Source organism: Benincasa hispida, chromosome 11 (genome assembly GCF_009727055.1).
Source record: "Benincasa hispida cultivar B227 chromosome 11, ASM972705v1, whole genome shotgun sequence".
Classification (NCBI taxonomy): Eukaryota; Viridiplantae; Streptophyta; class Magnoliopsida; order Cucurbitales; family Cucurbitaceae; genus Benincasa; species Benincasa hispida.
The window spans coordinates 7,235,229-7,252,701 of NC_052359.1; the positions used below are offsets into that span (position 1 = coordinate 7,235,229).

The window sequence follows — 17,473 nt, forward strand, 5'->3', positions numbered from 1 at the left end:
ACACGTAAAAAATGGGTTGGGTTGGTTCAATTCTATCGGTTCTCTTAAAAAAAAAAAAAAAGCTTGAGAGGATCTTAGTTCTTTACTCATGATCTCATATAGAAAATATTAAGTACCCTATTAATGTTCAAAGATATGAATCAACTATATAATATTCATTGACGTAAAAGAAACATATATGGAATCAAATTAAAATACTATTCACCAATAAAAATGCTAACATATAAGATTCCACAATAACAATATCCAAAATCTATAATAACAAAACAAGTCTCGAAAATTCACAAGAAAGACCATAATATCTACAAAATTCAAAATAAAGGCAACAATGTTTTTAAATATCTACAAAATCCATAAGTAAGACTATAACGTCTACAAAAGTCTTCAAAATCCATAAATACATAGTATCCACAAAATCCACTAAAAAGAGCAATCCATTGAATTTTTTAATAACAACCAATAGACTTGAACGATCCATTCATGATCCTGACAAAACTTGCTCCTTGAACCCTAAACAATAAATTATATAAGAATATTATCATAATTTCAATATATTAATATAGATTATAGAGTAAATATATAAAAGATAACACTACTTGATAAAACTTGATTATAAGTTTCAAATTCTTTAGTTTGTGGACTAATATCTAATAACATCGACTTCACACATAGCCAATTTTGTGTACATATTAAAGCCTCCACCATCTTAGGACTTAAAGCTTCTAAAAGAGTCAAGTATAGAGTCAAGTATTCTACCTCATGTACTAAATCTCGAGCAACTTGTGATAAGAATTGGTATTTGGGAGCATTTAATTTCCATCAATTCAAAATATCAAAATTTTTGGTCAGATCCTTGTTAGGTTCTAACAAATATCTCTCCACATCATTTCTTATTTTATTCAAAATTTTCTCTTTTCTTCTTCGTTTGTATTCCAACTGTAAATACATTTCCATTTCATCACAATCCTCACTTATTTCAACTATGTTACATGACTGTTCAAAAGCATGACCACTTGAATCACTTGTCTTATAAAACTCATGTAATTGCATCAAACTAACATTCACCTCATCAGTCATTGTTCTAGCAACTCCATCCCCATAGATACTTATGAAACAAAAGGACACATAATCCCACTTATATCGTGGATCAAGCACAATAGCTAGAAATAACACTTTGTTCATCTTGTCAAGAGATCCCCAATACTTATCAAATTTCATTCTCATATTGGAAGCCATAGTATATATCACACTATTTACATTTTCGCTCCAACCTATTAAACGTCGTTGAATCCCATCAAGTTCATGAAAAAAATGTATTAAAAGTGATATAAGTTGAACCACTAACCTTCAATGTAAGATCATAAAACATCTTAAAAAATTTAACAAATGTTCTAACATGGTTCCAATCGGCTAAGGTCGGTGGTCTCTTTTTTTTCTTTCCATTCTCATCTTCAGTAAAGTGATGTACAAAATCTTCATCCTCTTCTTCTAAGCATTGAAAAGCCTTTTCAAATTTTAAATCATTATCAAGCATCAAATATGTTGAACTCCATCTTGTAGACACATCCAGACAAACAAGGACTTTAGATTCAATCTTTTAATGTCCAACATACTTTAAAAAAATTTTAACATATCTTACAACATTTCGTACATTAGCTATCGAATCAAGCAATTCTTTCAATCCATCATTGACAATCAAGTTCATAGTATGAGTACAACATCTCATATGCAATAATTCACCATCCAAAATAAGAGACTTCCAAATCTTTAGTTTTCTCTTTATATATGAGATTATCGAATCATTTGAAGTTGCATTATCAACAATAATTAAAAAAAACTTTATCAATACCCCAATCCAAGCATTCAATTACTTTACCAATTGTCTCTCCTTTATGATTAGACACTTGACAAAATTCAATATTCTTTTATGTGAATTCCAATCAGAATCAACAAAATATGTTGTAAGAACCATGTAATTTAGAACATGCATTGAGAATATTTATAGGTGGTGATTCATTGTTGATCAACTCATTGTTTTCCATCTACAATATTAACAAATAAAGAAAAACAAAAAAAAATTGTCAACGTAGGTGAACGGTGAACCATCAATCAGTGAGAAATAAATATACATAAAAAAAAAAAAAAAAGAGGAAAAGAGAGTTTAGAGGATAACCAGTAACCAAAGGACAATGACTGTGACTGTGAGGTTTCAACATGAAGATGACGACTGACAGGGGAGAAAGAACGAATAGATGGCGAAGAAATGACCGTGAAGAAACACGATGACGATGGAAAATCAAGAAACGTAAAAGAAAGAGACGTGAGAGAAGAAGACATGAAGAGATGGAGATGGAAATATGAAATGATTGAACTTTGAACTTTGAAGCGTGAGAAATTGGATGGGATTCAGGATTAAGGAATATGAAACACAAACCTATAGAGATGAGAAATCGAGAAGACGGACGAACACGAAACGGCTGAGAACTTTGAAGCGTGAAGAACCGAAGATGAAAGGAATCCCAATGGCTGAACTTTCATCCACGTTCGACATTCCTCACGAACTCTAACAGCAACGTGTCGAGCACTCAATGGGCGTCTCTGATGCTGAAAGGAAAAACGGAGACGTGAAGGGTGAACTTAAGGTGAAATGAAAAATCTGAAATGGTGAAACCCAATGGCCGACCTATAGGCTATAAAAATGGGCTGGGCCTTGGGGTATTTGGGTCGGTCCAGTTCGACCCGACTTTCTACCCTATAAATCCATGAACCGAACCGACTACTTAGGTTTATTAAAAAAAATCCAAACCAAACCAATTTTTTTAACCAACCGAGACCAGTGGATTGGATTGGGTTGCTTGATTTTTTTGGGTCTTCGGTTTTTTTTTAACACCCCTACAAATAAGCAACAAAAAATTGACACCAAATCATAGTTAAATTAGTGGGATTATGTGTTCATATTAGTGGTAAAATATGAATTTTCCCACTAACCCTTATTTCTTCATTTTAAATATGAAATTCAAAAAATCAAATTTAGAATGAAATTTGACATATTAAAAACTGAATTTTACAAATTCAATTTTCATATAAAATTAAGTTTAATAAACAATTTAATTAATAAATTAATTTAATATCAAATATTAAATTAACTAAAATACTTATCCCGAACATGAATCCTCATTTGTGTAAACAATATTTAAATCAATTTTAAATATTTTATAACTCCTCAGATTGTTTAATTCGATAATTAAACACCAATTATATCATATATAATAAACCCTAATCCAATTTTGAGTGTTTCAAATTCTTTCCACATACTATTCCAAGGTTTAGTTCGAAATGAGCTAGTAGGAGGACTTAATGGACCTACAGATCATGAACTCCAACGATCTGAGATTAATCGACTAATCACATTAACCCAATTAACCAACATTCATTAACTATCAGGACACTCCACTAAATCCTAGTAGTTGCACTTTCCTCACTGTATATATTTCTGTTCACTTGATTTAACCATAATTAGTAAGATGATCCTTCACAGGTTGTTTTTAATTAATTGGGTCAAAAGTACCATTTTACCCCTATAATTATATCTTGCTTCTTATGTCCCACTGATTCTCTAATAAACAATTGGTTTGTGGTTCAACCATTAACTCAAGTCCATCTCAAGCTTTAGAGAGGGTGGGGCCCCTTGTGCAAGACCAGGAGTCAGTCCTTAAGAGAACAACATATCTACTAACCTAGGGTTGATAAAAAAAACCCGCAGGGGCGGGTCCCCGCCTCGTTCAGGTCGGGGATTCCCCAGTTTGACTGAGGATAGTGTCAAACTGGAAAATTTATTCGGGGCCCCGTCCAGACGAGGACAGTATCCCCGTCCAACCCCGACCCCGACCCCGATTAATCCCCGACCCCAAATTTATATATATATTTAGAAATTCTATAAACTTATTAATTTGTATATATGTAATATGTTTATAAAAAGGCCCAAAATGAAAAAGTAAAAAGCCCAAAAGCCCAAAATTTAAAAAATCCTAAAATCTTCTCCTCTCCTCCTTCCTTTCTGCCAAAAATACTAAATCCCTAAAACGATCGTAGCCTACTGCCTATCCGTCGAACCGAATCCAGCTCCCTTCATCGCTCCAGGTGAAGTCGTGAAGAGTCTTTAGCCATTGAAGACAGTGAAGACAGTCATTGAACACAATCAGAGTCTCTTACCTCTGCGTCCGTCCAGTCCGTGTCGACAGTCGGAGTCTCCAGCCTCTGTGTCTGCTCAGTCTGTATCCGTGTCTGCCCGCATCCATCCACGTCTAGCCTCTACGTCCGTTCGTCCGGCGCCATTGAGGGAAAGGTGACAGATCCGCTCTACGTCCATCTGCCACTTTCAGGTGAAGAGACTTCCGACTTGAACTTTGTTTAGATCATGAGTCTTTGATTTTTTATATATTTTGACTGTTCTGTGTTGTTTTTCTTTTGAAAAAACAGACTCTATTCCGAGAGGCGAGATCTATCCGTTCAACTTTCAAAACTTCAAAGTTCAAGCCGGTACTGGTAAAAATTTCCTTTCGTTCTCCTATTTGGCCGTTTGATATTTTTGAAAAGTATGCTTGAAATTAGTAAATAATATGTTTGTGTATGTTTGATATTTGAATGTTTTGAATTTTAGGCTTGAATATGTTTGAAAAATATGTTTGTGTATGTTTGATATTTGAATGTTTTGAATTTTAGGCTTGAATATGTTTGAAAAATATGTTCGTGTATGTTTGATATTTGAATGTTTTGAATTTTAAGCTTGAATATGTTTGGAAAATATGTTTGTGTATGTTTGAAATTTGAATGCTTTCAATTTTGGGGTTGAATACTTTGAATATGTTCGAATGCTTTGAAAATGAAGTCCAAGTCTAAAAGGGTTTTTAAATTAAATTTTTAGTAGGTTGAAAATAATGTCTTAATCACCTTCTACAAATAAAGATTCTCCAAATTCAATTCCAAGTCCAATCCCAAATCTAACCCCAGATTCAACCCCAAATTTAACTTCATGCTCATCGAATGATGATAATTTGAATGTTGATAATTGTGTTATTCTTGATGAGGATATTGAGAAGGGATCTTTAAAGAGGAAATTGACATCGGTTGTTTGGAACCATTTTAAGAAACAAAAAATAGATGGAGTAGTCAAGGCGGTTTGTAATTATTTCAAATGAAAATTAGGGGTGAAAGTAAAAATGGAACCAAACATTTGCATGATCATATTAAGATATGCCCATATAAAGGATAAAAAGACATATGACAATCCCTATTGAATCCTAATAGAGAGAAGAACAATACATTGACTTTATATAACTTCGATTAGAAAGCTGCAAAAAAAGCATTAGCTAGGATGATAATAAGACATGAATATCCTCTCTCAATAGTTGAGCATGAAGGTTTTAGGGAATTTTGTAATGTCATCCAACCATTATTTAAGATGGTGTCAAGAAACACAATAAAGAATGAGATTTTGAAAATTTATGAGACTGAAAAGTTGAAAACCATGACATTGTTGAATGAGATCAAAGGAAAGATTGCCCTTACAATGGACATGTAGACTTCCAACTACCAAACAAAAGGTTATATGTCCGTCACTGCTCATTTTGTTGATGATAGTTGGGTTTTGCAAAACAAAATAATCAGGTCTATATATGTCCCTTCTCCACATACTTCTAAGATGCTTCATGAAGAAATAATGGAATGTTTGTTAGATTGAAATATTGATCGAAAATTGTCATCAGTGACTATAGATAATTGTAGTACCAATGACTCTATGGTTAATATGCTTGTTGATAGTTTGTGTGGAAACTTAATATTGGATGAGAGTTTATTTCATATGCAGTGTTGTGCTCATATTCTGAACTTGATTGTGAAAGATGGGTTGGCAGTGATAGGAGATGGGATCGAAAGAGTACGTAGTAGTGTGTCTTTTTGGGTGCATACACAAAAAAAGGAGAAATTTGAGGAAACTGCTCGACAATTGAATGTTTATGATGGTCAGATGTTGAGTCTTGATTGTTGTACTAGGTGGAATTTTACCTATTTTATGTTAGCCACTGCATTAAAGTACAAAGCTGTTTTTTATCGATTAAAACAATGAGAACCAAAGTATAAGTGTTTTCCTTTGGATCAAGATTGGGTATTAGCAAAAGAGATATGTGAGAAACTGAAAATATTTCATCATGTGACTGAAATATTTTATGAATCCAAATATCCTACTACTAATCTTTTTTTCCCAAAATTTGTAAATTGAAATTGGTTATTTCTGAGTGGACTAATTCTGGAATTCAAGAGATCAGAGACATGACTTCAAATATGATGTCAAAGTTTGATAAGTATTGGAAGACAATTCATGGGGTAATGGCCATAGCTGCAGTTTTAGATCCACGTTACAAATTAAAGTTGATTGAGTTTTACTTCCCTAGAATTTATGGAGATAGTTTTTTTCTTGAAGTGGAAAGGATTAAAAAAACTTGTTCAGATTTGGAAATAGAATATTAGCTGAAGCATGAAGGTGAAGGTGATGATTATCAAGCTAGAAATTTAGATGGAACCTCACAGAAATATCGAATTTGATGATTTTAATGATTATGACTTGTTTGTATCAAATTCCAATAATATGAATCAGAAGCAACAGTTTGATGCATATTTGGATGAAAATGTCTTACCTCGAACATCCGATTTTGACATTTTGAGTTGGTGGAAATTGAATGGTGTCAAGTATCCAATTTTACAAGAAATTGCAAGAGACATATTAGCCATCCGTTATCTAGTGTTGCATCAGAGTCTACTTTTAGCACCTGTGGTAGGATTGTAAGCTTACATCGTAACAAACTTCATCCAAAGACGATAGAGACTTTGATGTGTGTTCAAAATTGGATTGCAACTGAAGTTTTGACAGGTTAGTTTGTTTATTTTGTTTTACATCTTTTTATCATTTAATATATTAATAAATATTTTCTTTTATTACAAATATTTGACAATGTAAGGTACTAGCACGAGAAAAGAAATGGTTACACATTTATCAACTATTTTAGAAGATACAGATGATTCTAATGAAGATGGCATGGTGACTAAGGTATGCTCAAGGATTAACATTATTTCATGGTATATATATATTTTTTTTTGCGACATTATTTTTTATTACATTTTAAATGTAGGAATGAATACAACTAAGGATGGATGATGCCAAAGAAGGTGAAAATTTGATTGTGAAGTCATCGTTGAAGAGAGAAAAACGAGCTTTATTGAATTTTAAGTTGTAAACTTATTTGAATATATAAGACGTTTGTCTTTTAAGTGAATTCCTTATTCAATTTTATTGAATTTTAAGTTGTAAGTTATTTAATGGATTTGTTAGCTTTTAAATTATCAATTAATTGTCAATTGTGTTTGTTTCTAGAATAGTCTATTGTTTTTGTTCATTTGTTGTGCATTAGTCAAATTTCAATAAAAATCACTTGAATTAAAAAACGAGGAATTTGATAAACTTATTTAATGGATTTTTTGTGAAACGAATCAAATTTTTAATTAAAAAAATGGAGAATCTCGCAGAGAATCCCGTGGGGAAACGGGGAATGGGGCTCCGTGGGGACCCTGTTTCCCCGACCGAGCGAGGATGGGGGATAATTTTCCCCACAGGGCCGGGGACGGGGGACGCCCCCCGACCTGACCCGGCCCCATTGCCAACTCTTAACTAACCCTAGAAGTGGGTAGAAGCGAATTCTATCTTGTAGGACTATGTCCCTAGCTATCTACCCGGTCATACCCTAAAATGGGATGCTTACTGAGTCAGCGATGTTGAGCCACTCTCACCCATCCAGATTAAAGGATAATCCTAAATAAATAGGAGTTCGTAGTTAGCTCAAGATTAAGATTGAGTTACCTAGATCATCGAATTGAAATAGTCAGTCTTACTAGTAAGCAGTGTTATAAAGTAAAAGTGATTGTTTCGTGGTCTAGTCTTATACAAAACATATTTTACATAGGATGCCCCCACTCGCATATCTCTACATGAGTGATTCAGTATTACATCGTTTGTAACACTTTACAACTATTGTAACAATTATAAAATGTACCACATACATAGTGTCCCCAAGATAAGGTATCCAACCTAATCCCTATACTAGAGACAGTTTTTGGCTATTACTCGAACTTGATCCACTTTTATGTCTCCATATCAAGTTCAAATATTCATGCTATAGCCAAGGGTTCTTAGTTTATTGGATTTAGACTTAAAAGGAGTAATTCACTTATTCAATAACATATTTACTGAATATACATCAATAACATCTTTATTGAATAATAGAATATGTTCAATGTTTACAAACCATGAGTTTCAAGATATATAGCTCAACACACGAGTGGTTAAAGATTGTGAAAAACAAACATGGTGCCAAATGAGGTGGTGGTTTGCTCACGCTAGGGCCAACCACTCCCGACATGATAAAGTAGCCAGTTTTTGTTGATTGTTTCATGTTGGAAATGAGAGAAGTGGACAAAATGGAGGTACCGGTGGTGGTGGCGATGATGATGGTAAGTGGTCTCAGCCTCGATCTCAATCTTCATTGATAGAGAAAAAAAAGGATAATGGAAAAATGGAAGAGAGAAAGAGAGAAGAAAGAGCCATTATATGATTGTGGGTGAAAGACCAAAGCTTTGGACATGGCTTTTAATTAATTATATGAGTTGATAAGTGATGAGAGAGCCCACAAAATAGTATTTGGAACCTTAGTGGACTTGACTATGCTTTGATTGGTGCTAAGATTTTAAGGTCAAGGTGCGAGTCTTTTGAAATCCAAGTCATTTTGAACTTTATTCCATGTTAGTTTGAGGTAAATTTTGTAGTGGGTAGGATGTGGTGGAAAATATACTTCTCACCTTTGCATTTTACATATCATTAAATTATACATTATTTATTTGAGATGTAATTGTAAATAAAGCATTCTAAAGTACTAACATATATATTATATAACAAGAATTAGCAAATATAACAAAATTTAGATCCACCTTTTAGAATTTATCTCATTGATAGATTTTGTTATTAGCTTAGCAATATATTTTTATCATTGATAGACTTATATTAGTGATAGACCTCTATCACAATGATAACAAAATCTTCAATGTAAAGGATTTCTATCAGCAATAGAAGTCTATCATTTACAGACTTGTATTAACAACAAAGTATATCACTTATATTCTATCATGGGTAAAGTCTATCAATAATTATACCACATATCAATGACAGACAATCGATGATATGAAGTATTATTGATAGATCAGCGATATGAGGTATCATTTAGGGTATTTCATACTTTAGTTGACCAAACTAAACTGAACAAAAAAAATTTTAAAAAATGTATTTGAGACCAAACTGACCGCATATATTCGATTTAAAGTTTATAGTTTAAAATTATGTGAGAATATTATTTTTCTAGTTTAAAATTTATAAAATATAAAGGTTTAAATGATTTTTTTATTTGTGTTCAAGAAAATAGTTTGGAATATTTTTAAGATAAATAAAAAAATTAAAATATTTTTTTGTAAAGAATATATCTAATGAATGGATTCCATTTTCCTATACATACAATTCTCATTCATAAAATTCACTCTCACATTTTGTTAATATCTCTCAAACATTTTGGTATGTTCGTTTATTTGTGTCATGTGAACATGATATTAATTTGGAGTCCCTTCTGATTTTGATTCTCACTTCTAAAAATATGTACAATATAAAAAAGCCATTAAATTTACATTTGAAAAGGATCAAATCCAAGCATTTAGGGGATAATGTGATATTTGGTACTTAGGCCAGTTTTATCAAATTGTAATGAAAATTTATGTAATCGTAATGAAATTTTATTGATGGATCCATTGTAATGAGCCTGAAACGAAAAAGTAGTTGGATTGAAACCAATAATGTACCGTGTATGTTTTTCTCAACAACAACAGAACATGGATTAATTTGAAAATTTTTTATATAATGATATTTGATATTTCAATAGTCAAAGCTCCATCCTCAGGCCCATGTAGTTTTATCATATTTGTCAGTAATTAGTGCATAATTGTTAGTATATTGATATTCTAGGTAAAGGATTTACCATTATATATGGGAAATTAGAACAAAATTGATGTGAATTAAAGATATTCTTTTGGTCAAACGTAGTAAATAGCTCATTCGACTTTTAAATTAAAAAAGTAGCCACTGGTTAGAAATAGTTATGGCATTGCCGACTAATCAAAATTTGGATCGGTACATTGGGTCAATTCAATAAGTTTACTATTCTACCGATCTAAATATGTGCGCATATGTATAATTATTCATATATTATGTTTTATATGCTAAAAAATATATATTTTTTTAAATTCTTTTATTAAATATACTTAGATATTACCAACAAGAGCGTAAGCATAATGTTTATACTATCAATTTCGTGGTTTGAGTCGTGGGTTTGGCAATTGAAGGTAGGGTCAGCCTAATCCAAGTGCAGACAATGCCTTAGGCCCTTGGGCTTAGGCCTAGGTCGAGCTTGGACCTTCACTTCTGAAGGTCAGGTTGAGCTGGGTCGGCCAGGGTGAATCATAACCATGTAAATACATTTTTTTTTCCTACAAATATCCCATCCTGTTCACTAGGGAACATATAAAATCAAGGAAGCTACCTTCTTTATTAGTGAACAAATTCTCTTACTCTATTAATCATCTAGTTTCCATAATTGTAAAGAGGGTATTTGTGTTTTGATCACTATTATTTTACATTCTCAATTTCTTTACTTCATATCCATAACATCTCTTCGGTAAAAATCACCTAACATTTAACACACTAGAGCAAATACTTCTTATTAAAACAAGTTAAAAATGTTCGTCAACTAAGCTCCCTATATATCTTGTACTTGAAAAAAAATTAAAATTTTCTTCACTTTTTTTCTTTTGCTATACAAATACTTTGTATTAAAACTCGCTAAATTTATATTAGACTTTTAGTAACACAAAATACCTTCTCTATTAAATATAATTTAAATCTTCGTTAGATACCACACAAATACCTTGTATCAAAAGTAAATCTTCATTAATTGAACCACACAAATATCTTGTGCTTTTATTTTAGGTGTGTCATATGGAACCTAACCTCAAACCCTTTGAACTCATCCAACTACAAATTGTACTTCGATTTGATTCATCCCCTCGTTTTGAATTCAAGTCCTTGAACTAGTAGCTTTGATTCGTCGATTGTTGTCTCTATTTCAATTTACTTCCAAATTTAGTTCAAAAGCTTGCAAAAACGGGGGAATTTGGTACAAAAACTTCCAAAAACTTTAGGATAACAATGCTCGTCAATGAAGGAAATTCAATAACTTCACTTGTGGCCATAAAATCAAATATTTTTTTTTTTGTGTAATTTAATTATATGAATCGAAGTAGGCATATTATTTTAATTATTTTTACATTGATAATTAATTTATAATTTATTATAATATATATAATTTAAAATTTTATATGATTTGAATTTTAACTAATATTATTTAATCTAAATTATTTGATAAAAGTTTAATAAATATAATTGTTATAAAAAAATTTAATCAATTAAAATTTTAAAAAATATATAAAAAATATATTAATATGGAAGGATATTATAATAATATATTTATTTGAATGTTAAGAAAGTAGGAGGTTTTGAGAAAAGCTGAATGCAATGTGAGCTCTTACACGTTAATTAGAATTTTAAAAGTGGTTCTCATAGATTAATTAATAATTTGATTTATCAAATAACAATTTCGGTTGATATTTATTTAATGCATGATATTTCAAATTTATGTTTCCTTTGTTTTGGCAGATTTTATTTTTTTATCCATATTCCTAATTGAAATTGGATCAATTTTCTATTATATGTCGAATATAGTTGTAATATATTGACAAATATAAATTTATATGCATGTATCATGGTGTTATTTTTTTTGTGTTTTTAGAAATATACTGAAAAATGTAAATAAATATTGCATATATTGTTCAGTATATAAGACTATATATTATACAAATTGTCTTTTTCATGCACTTAATTATTGAATAGACCTATTTTATTTCAAGATAATTCATGTTATATATATCAAATATACTTTGTTTTCTTCATTGAAATTTCTTGTCGATTCTTTTTTTCATTTATGAGGGTAATATTTTTTGGATTTTTGGAGAAAGATTTTCATACTCGTATAGGTTTTGGAAAGAAAACCATTTTGAGAAGTTCATAGCCTGATAGAAAACTTCTCTTACCTACTTCTTTAGGTAATAACGAAGTTGAGAAGGTACATATGGTTCGACTTTTGTGTAAAATATTAATCTATTAGGTTATTCATGTAAAAAATAGAAAATTTTAGATAATTACATAATTAGATCTATTTATGTAGATTTATGTATAAGAAAGCGGCCCAATAAATTAATATAGCCACGAAAATTAAAAAATAGAACTATGAAAATATGATTTCATTATATATTCATTTAACCTGATGAAAGTTAAAATTTTAGATTTACTAACGATAATATTTGGCCAATTATGTATATGCACATAGTTTTTGGGGTAACCTCGTAATACACAAATATATTTTAAGAAAACAAAAAATCTAATTTACTCCATTATCATTTAGAATAAATTCTTGTAGAAAGAAAAATCAATATAAATATGATTGAATGACATGAAGTGTGTATTGATCTCGACCAAGAGATCAATAATTCAGATTTTCTAATTTGATTTAAATTATTAAAAACAAGAGAGGAAAAATATCGGGGGGAAAAGTTTACGTATGATATCATTCTTCCCGTTGAGTTTTACACACTTGCACATTGAAAATTCTTCCCTAATTTCCGTAGTTCAACTTATTAATTCTTGATTCTCAAAATTTTAAAAAATAAAGCATTGGAATGTTGGAAAACTTTATTTAAATAAATATAATTGTTTAGAGAATATTGCATGTCCTCAAATATTACTTCATTTATTAATTATATATATTTCTTATTTTCCAATTCATTAACTCTGATTTTTCTATACATTGTATTTTCAATACATTTTTCAAGTTGCAATTCATCAAATTCTGATGGATATGATATCCATCAGAGTATAGTTCAATTGACATAAAATATGTAATCTCGATTAAAATATTAGAAGTTCAAATTTTCAGACTTTGTTTATTATTAAACTAAAAAAATTAATCAAATTGGAAAAGTAATTTAATTTTTATATATTAACCATTCGGTAAGTTCGAAGGGAACTTTTGGTCCAAATAAATGTGTTGCATATCAGCGACCCCTATATTTAGAAGACTTTTTCCGCTTCCAACTTTCTAACAAGTTATTTATATTTTTATCTTTATACATAAGTGACATAAATAAATAATCTTACTAGAATTATGTAGGTGAAAATTGATACAAAATGTATAATTTTGTTAAACAATTAATAATGTTTGGTAATCATTTAGTCCCCGTTTGATAATCATTTATCTTTTCATTTTTGTTTTTAAAACTAAGCCTATAGACATTACTTTCACTCTCAAATTTCTTCATTTATTATCTACTTTTTACCAATGGTTTAAAAAACCAATCTAAAATTTGAAAATTAAAAAAAAAGTAGCTCTTAAAAGCTTTTTTTTTTGTGTTTTTTGAATTTGGCTAAGAATTCAACCATTATACTTAAATGCAAATCATTATAAGAAATGAAGAGTAGATAGGCTTAAGTTTTAAAAACCAAAAGTTAAAAATAAAATGGTTACCAAACATGACTTTAGTTTTTGGTTTTTTGTTTTTGAAAATTAAGTCTATAGATACTACTTTCACTTCCAAATTTATTGTGATATCTACTTTTTACCAATGGTTTAAAAGACCAAGCCAAATTTTAAAAATTAAAAAAAAAATACTTTTGAAAACTTGTATGTTTAGAATTTGGCTAAGAATTCAACCATTGAACTTAACAAATATGCAAATCGTAAGAAATGAGGAAGAAATAAGGGAGAAAATAAGCTTAATTTTCAAAAATAAAAAACGAAATGGTTAGCAAATGGAGCATTAATAATGGACAAAAATGTTTGTTTTTCTTATTGAGAATGCTTAATAGTTGCATCGAGATTAGAAATTCCATATCCAAACAAGAAATATTATTAATATGTAGGAGAAGATGAGAGATGTGGAATCGCGGATGACAACCAATCTTATGACGCGGATATTAAAAATAAAATAAAATTATTGAGAAGTTGAAGAACCATAAAAACAAACTGAAACGAAACCTTAAACTTTTTTAAAAAGAGGGAGTTAGTTATGCATAAGGCGGCCAGTAAAGATGAAACTCCAACTTGTAAACCACCGTGATGCCGACGAGATCCACTGGAGATGATGTCACGTAGCCTTGTACGAACAAGAAGTCCCCAGTCCCTCCAACGATAGGGTGGTTGGACGGTTTAACATTATGAGTCCCACCGACGATTGAGAGGGAACCGATGTGGTGCTTCAAACGCAAGCTGATCTTGGCTATGCTAATGCTTTGTAAGCCGTCAAGACCAGAGGTTATGGAGGTTCCCTCCGCCGTGCCCACTAACTTCGATGCTCGGTTGGCACTAGTGGTTAAAGGATCGTGAAAAACAAATATGGTGCCAAATGGGGTGGTGGTTTGGCTCACGCTAGGGCCAACCACTCCCGACACGATGAAGTAGCCAGTTTTGTTGATTGTCTCGTGTTGGAAGAGGGAAAAGTGGAGAGAACGGAGGTAAAGGTGGCGGTGGTGATGATGATGGTAAGTGGTCTCGGCCTCGACCTCCATCGAAAAAGATAAGAGAGAAAAGAGAGAGAGTGTGAAAATGGAAGAGAGAAAGAGAGAAGAAAGAGCCATTGTATGATTGTGGGTGAAAGACCAAAGCTTTGGGCATGGCTTTTAATTAATTACATATACGAGGTGATAAGTGATGAGAGAGCCGACAACATAGTAGTTGGAACCTTAGTGGACTTGACTATGGTTTGATTGGTGCTAAGTTTTTAAGGTCAAGGTGGGAGTCTTGTGAAATCCAAGTCATTTTGAACTTTCCTCCACGTTAGTTTGACGTAAATTTTGTAGTGGGTAGAATGTGGTGGAAAATATATTTCTTTCCCTTGCATTTGACCTGTCGTTAAATTATATATTATTTATTTTAGATATAATTATAAATATAACAATCAATCTTAAAGTATTAGCATATATATTACATTACAAAAGAATTGACAGATATAATAAATTTAGATCTATCTTTCGAAGTCTATCTCACTGATAGATTTTGATATTAGTTTAGCAGTAGATTTTCTTTTTTTTTTTAATCATTAATAGAGTCATATTAGTGATAGATATCTGTCACAACGATAGCAAAATATTTAGTGATAGACTTCATCACGAAAGGACTTCTATCAGCAATAGAAGTCTATCATTTATAGACTCGTATTAACAATAGAGTACCATTGATATATATCATGGGTAAAGTCTATCAACAATGATACCACATATTGCTGATAAACAATAGTGATATGAGGTATCATTGGTAAATCAACAATTTTAGGTATCATTTAGAGTATTATTTAGGGTATTTTATAGTTTGGTTGATCAAACTAAATTGAACCAAAATTTTTCTTTTAAAAAGATGTAAAAGTTTATATATAACTTAAAATTTAAAGTTTATAGTTTAAAATGATGTGAGAATATTATTTTTCTAACTTAAAATTTATAAAATATAAAAGTTTAAATGATTTTTTATTATTTTTTCAATAAAATAGTTTTGAATAGTTTTAAAATAAATAAAAAATTAAATATTTTTGTAAATAATATATATAATGCATGGATTCCATTTTCGGCTACATACAATTCTCATTAATGAAATTCACTCTCACATTTTGTTAGTATATCTCTCACATTTTGTTAGTATCTCTCTCACATTTTGTTTGTTCATATATTTGTGTCATGTTAACATGTTTTTAAGAATAGAATGAGAACATATAACAATATTAATTTGAGTCTCCTCTAACCTTGATTTTTATTTCTAAAAAAAATGTACAATATAAAAGCCATTAAATTTACATTTAAAAGGATCAAACCCAAGCATATAGGGGATAAAATGATGTTTGGTACTAAGGCCAGTTTTACCAAAGCATAATAAAAATTGGTGTAATCATAATGAAATTCCATCGATAAATCAACTGTAATGAATTGAATCGAAAAAGTAGATAGATTGCTTTAACAGTAAAACTGTCAAAATTCATAATTTTCCTTTCTAACAGTAATAAAAATGGTATTCGTAATAGTAACAGTAACAAAACGATGTAATTTTCATATGAAATTGGATTGAGCATGCTCTGCTCGTCAATCAATTTGTTTTTTATTACAGATTTGAAGTAGGTCTCATGTGTCAATAGAACACGTATAAACAATGTCAAAGGTAATAAAATGAAACCGACTTTTTACATTACTATTGATTTATTATCTTTTTATTGAAATAAATGTGGCCTAAGTGAAGTCAATAATGTACCGTGCATGTTTTTTTCTCAACAACAACATAATATGGATTATTTTGAGAAATTCTTATATGATGACATTTGATATTTGATATTATAATAGTTAAAGGGCTCGAACCTCAGGCCCATGTAGTTTTATCATATGTATTAGTAATTTAGCTCATGATAATTTTTGGTATATTGATATTCGTACATAATGGATTTTCCATTATATATGGGAAATTAGAACAAAATTGATGTGAAACATAGTAACTAGCTCCTTCGACTTCCAATTTAAAGAAGTAGCCGCTCGTTAGAAATAATCATTGCATTGCCCACTAATAAAAATTTGGATCGGTATGTCAGGTCAGACTAATGAACTTATTATTGAACCAGTCTAAATATGTCATATATTAAAAAAATAAATAATTCTGTTTGAAAAATATACTTAGATATTTAGTAGTTTTTAGCTATTTATTTTTTTAAGTGTTAAAAAGTAATAAATTTTTTAAGACAATTAAACACTAAGACCTTATATTATTAATAATTTTTATCCAAAAAAAAGTAATACAAATATAAAGTAAATAAAACAAAATACAAATTTAGTAAATTTTAATGACATTTCCTTAAGAAAATCTAAAATATACAATAATTAATAGAAATAATCATGTAAATAACAGTAATTACACCATCATTTAGAAAAATAGCAAAAGGTGGAACACTTTTGAATTATAGCAAAACGCATGGAAATCATGTGAGTCAAACTATTGGAAATCCTAAAATGCCCTCATCGTCTCTTTTAATTGCAGTGTAATTTATTCGACATTTGTATTAATGAGACTGTAATTAATTCTTCAACTATATATTCCAAACTAACTTGATTATTTCATGCGGATAATTTTCCTTCAATCTCGGAATTTAACCGTTGTTATGAATTTATATATCAAATTTAATAGTTATT

General features: G+C 30.3%; 1 protein-coding gene and 1 long non-coding RNA gene across 2 annotated transcripts; both read right to left on the reverse strand.

Moving 5' to 3' along the window:
• Nucleotides 1-210: 210 nt before the first annotated feature.
• Nucleotides 211-2,637, reverse strand: LOC120091580. The gene is made up of 2 exons (XR_005485743.1): nt 2,174-2,637; nt 211-510 (listed from the first exon to the last, which is right to left on the reverse strand). It is a non-coding gene; the product is annotated as an uncharacterized LOC120091580 (long non-coding RNA).
• An 11,508-nt stretch (nt 2,638-14,145) lies between these two features.
• Nucleotides 14,146-14,917, reverse strand: LOC120091700 (dirigent protein 19-like). Its single transcript, XM_039049810.1, has one exon. The coding sequence runs from the start codon at nt 14,888-14,890 to the stop codon at nt 14,321-14,323; it is 570 nt and encodes a 189-aa protein (XP_038905738.1). The 5' UTR covers nt 14,891-14,917; the 3' UTR covers nt 14,146-14,320.
• Between the last annotated feature and the right edge of the window lie 2,556 nt (nt 14,918-17,473).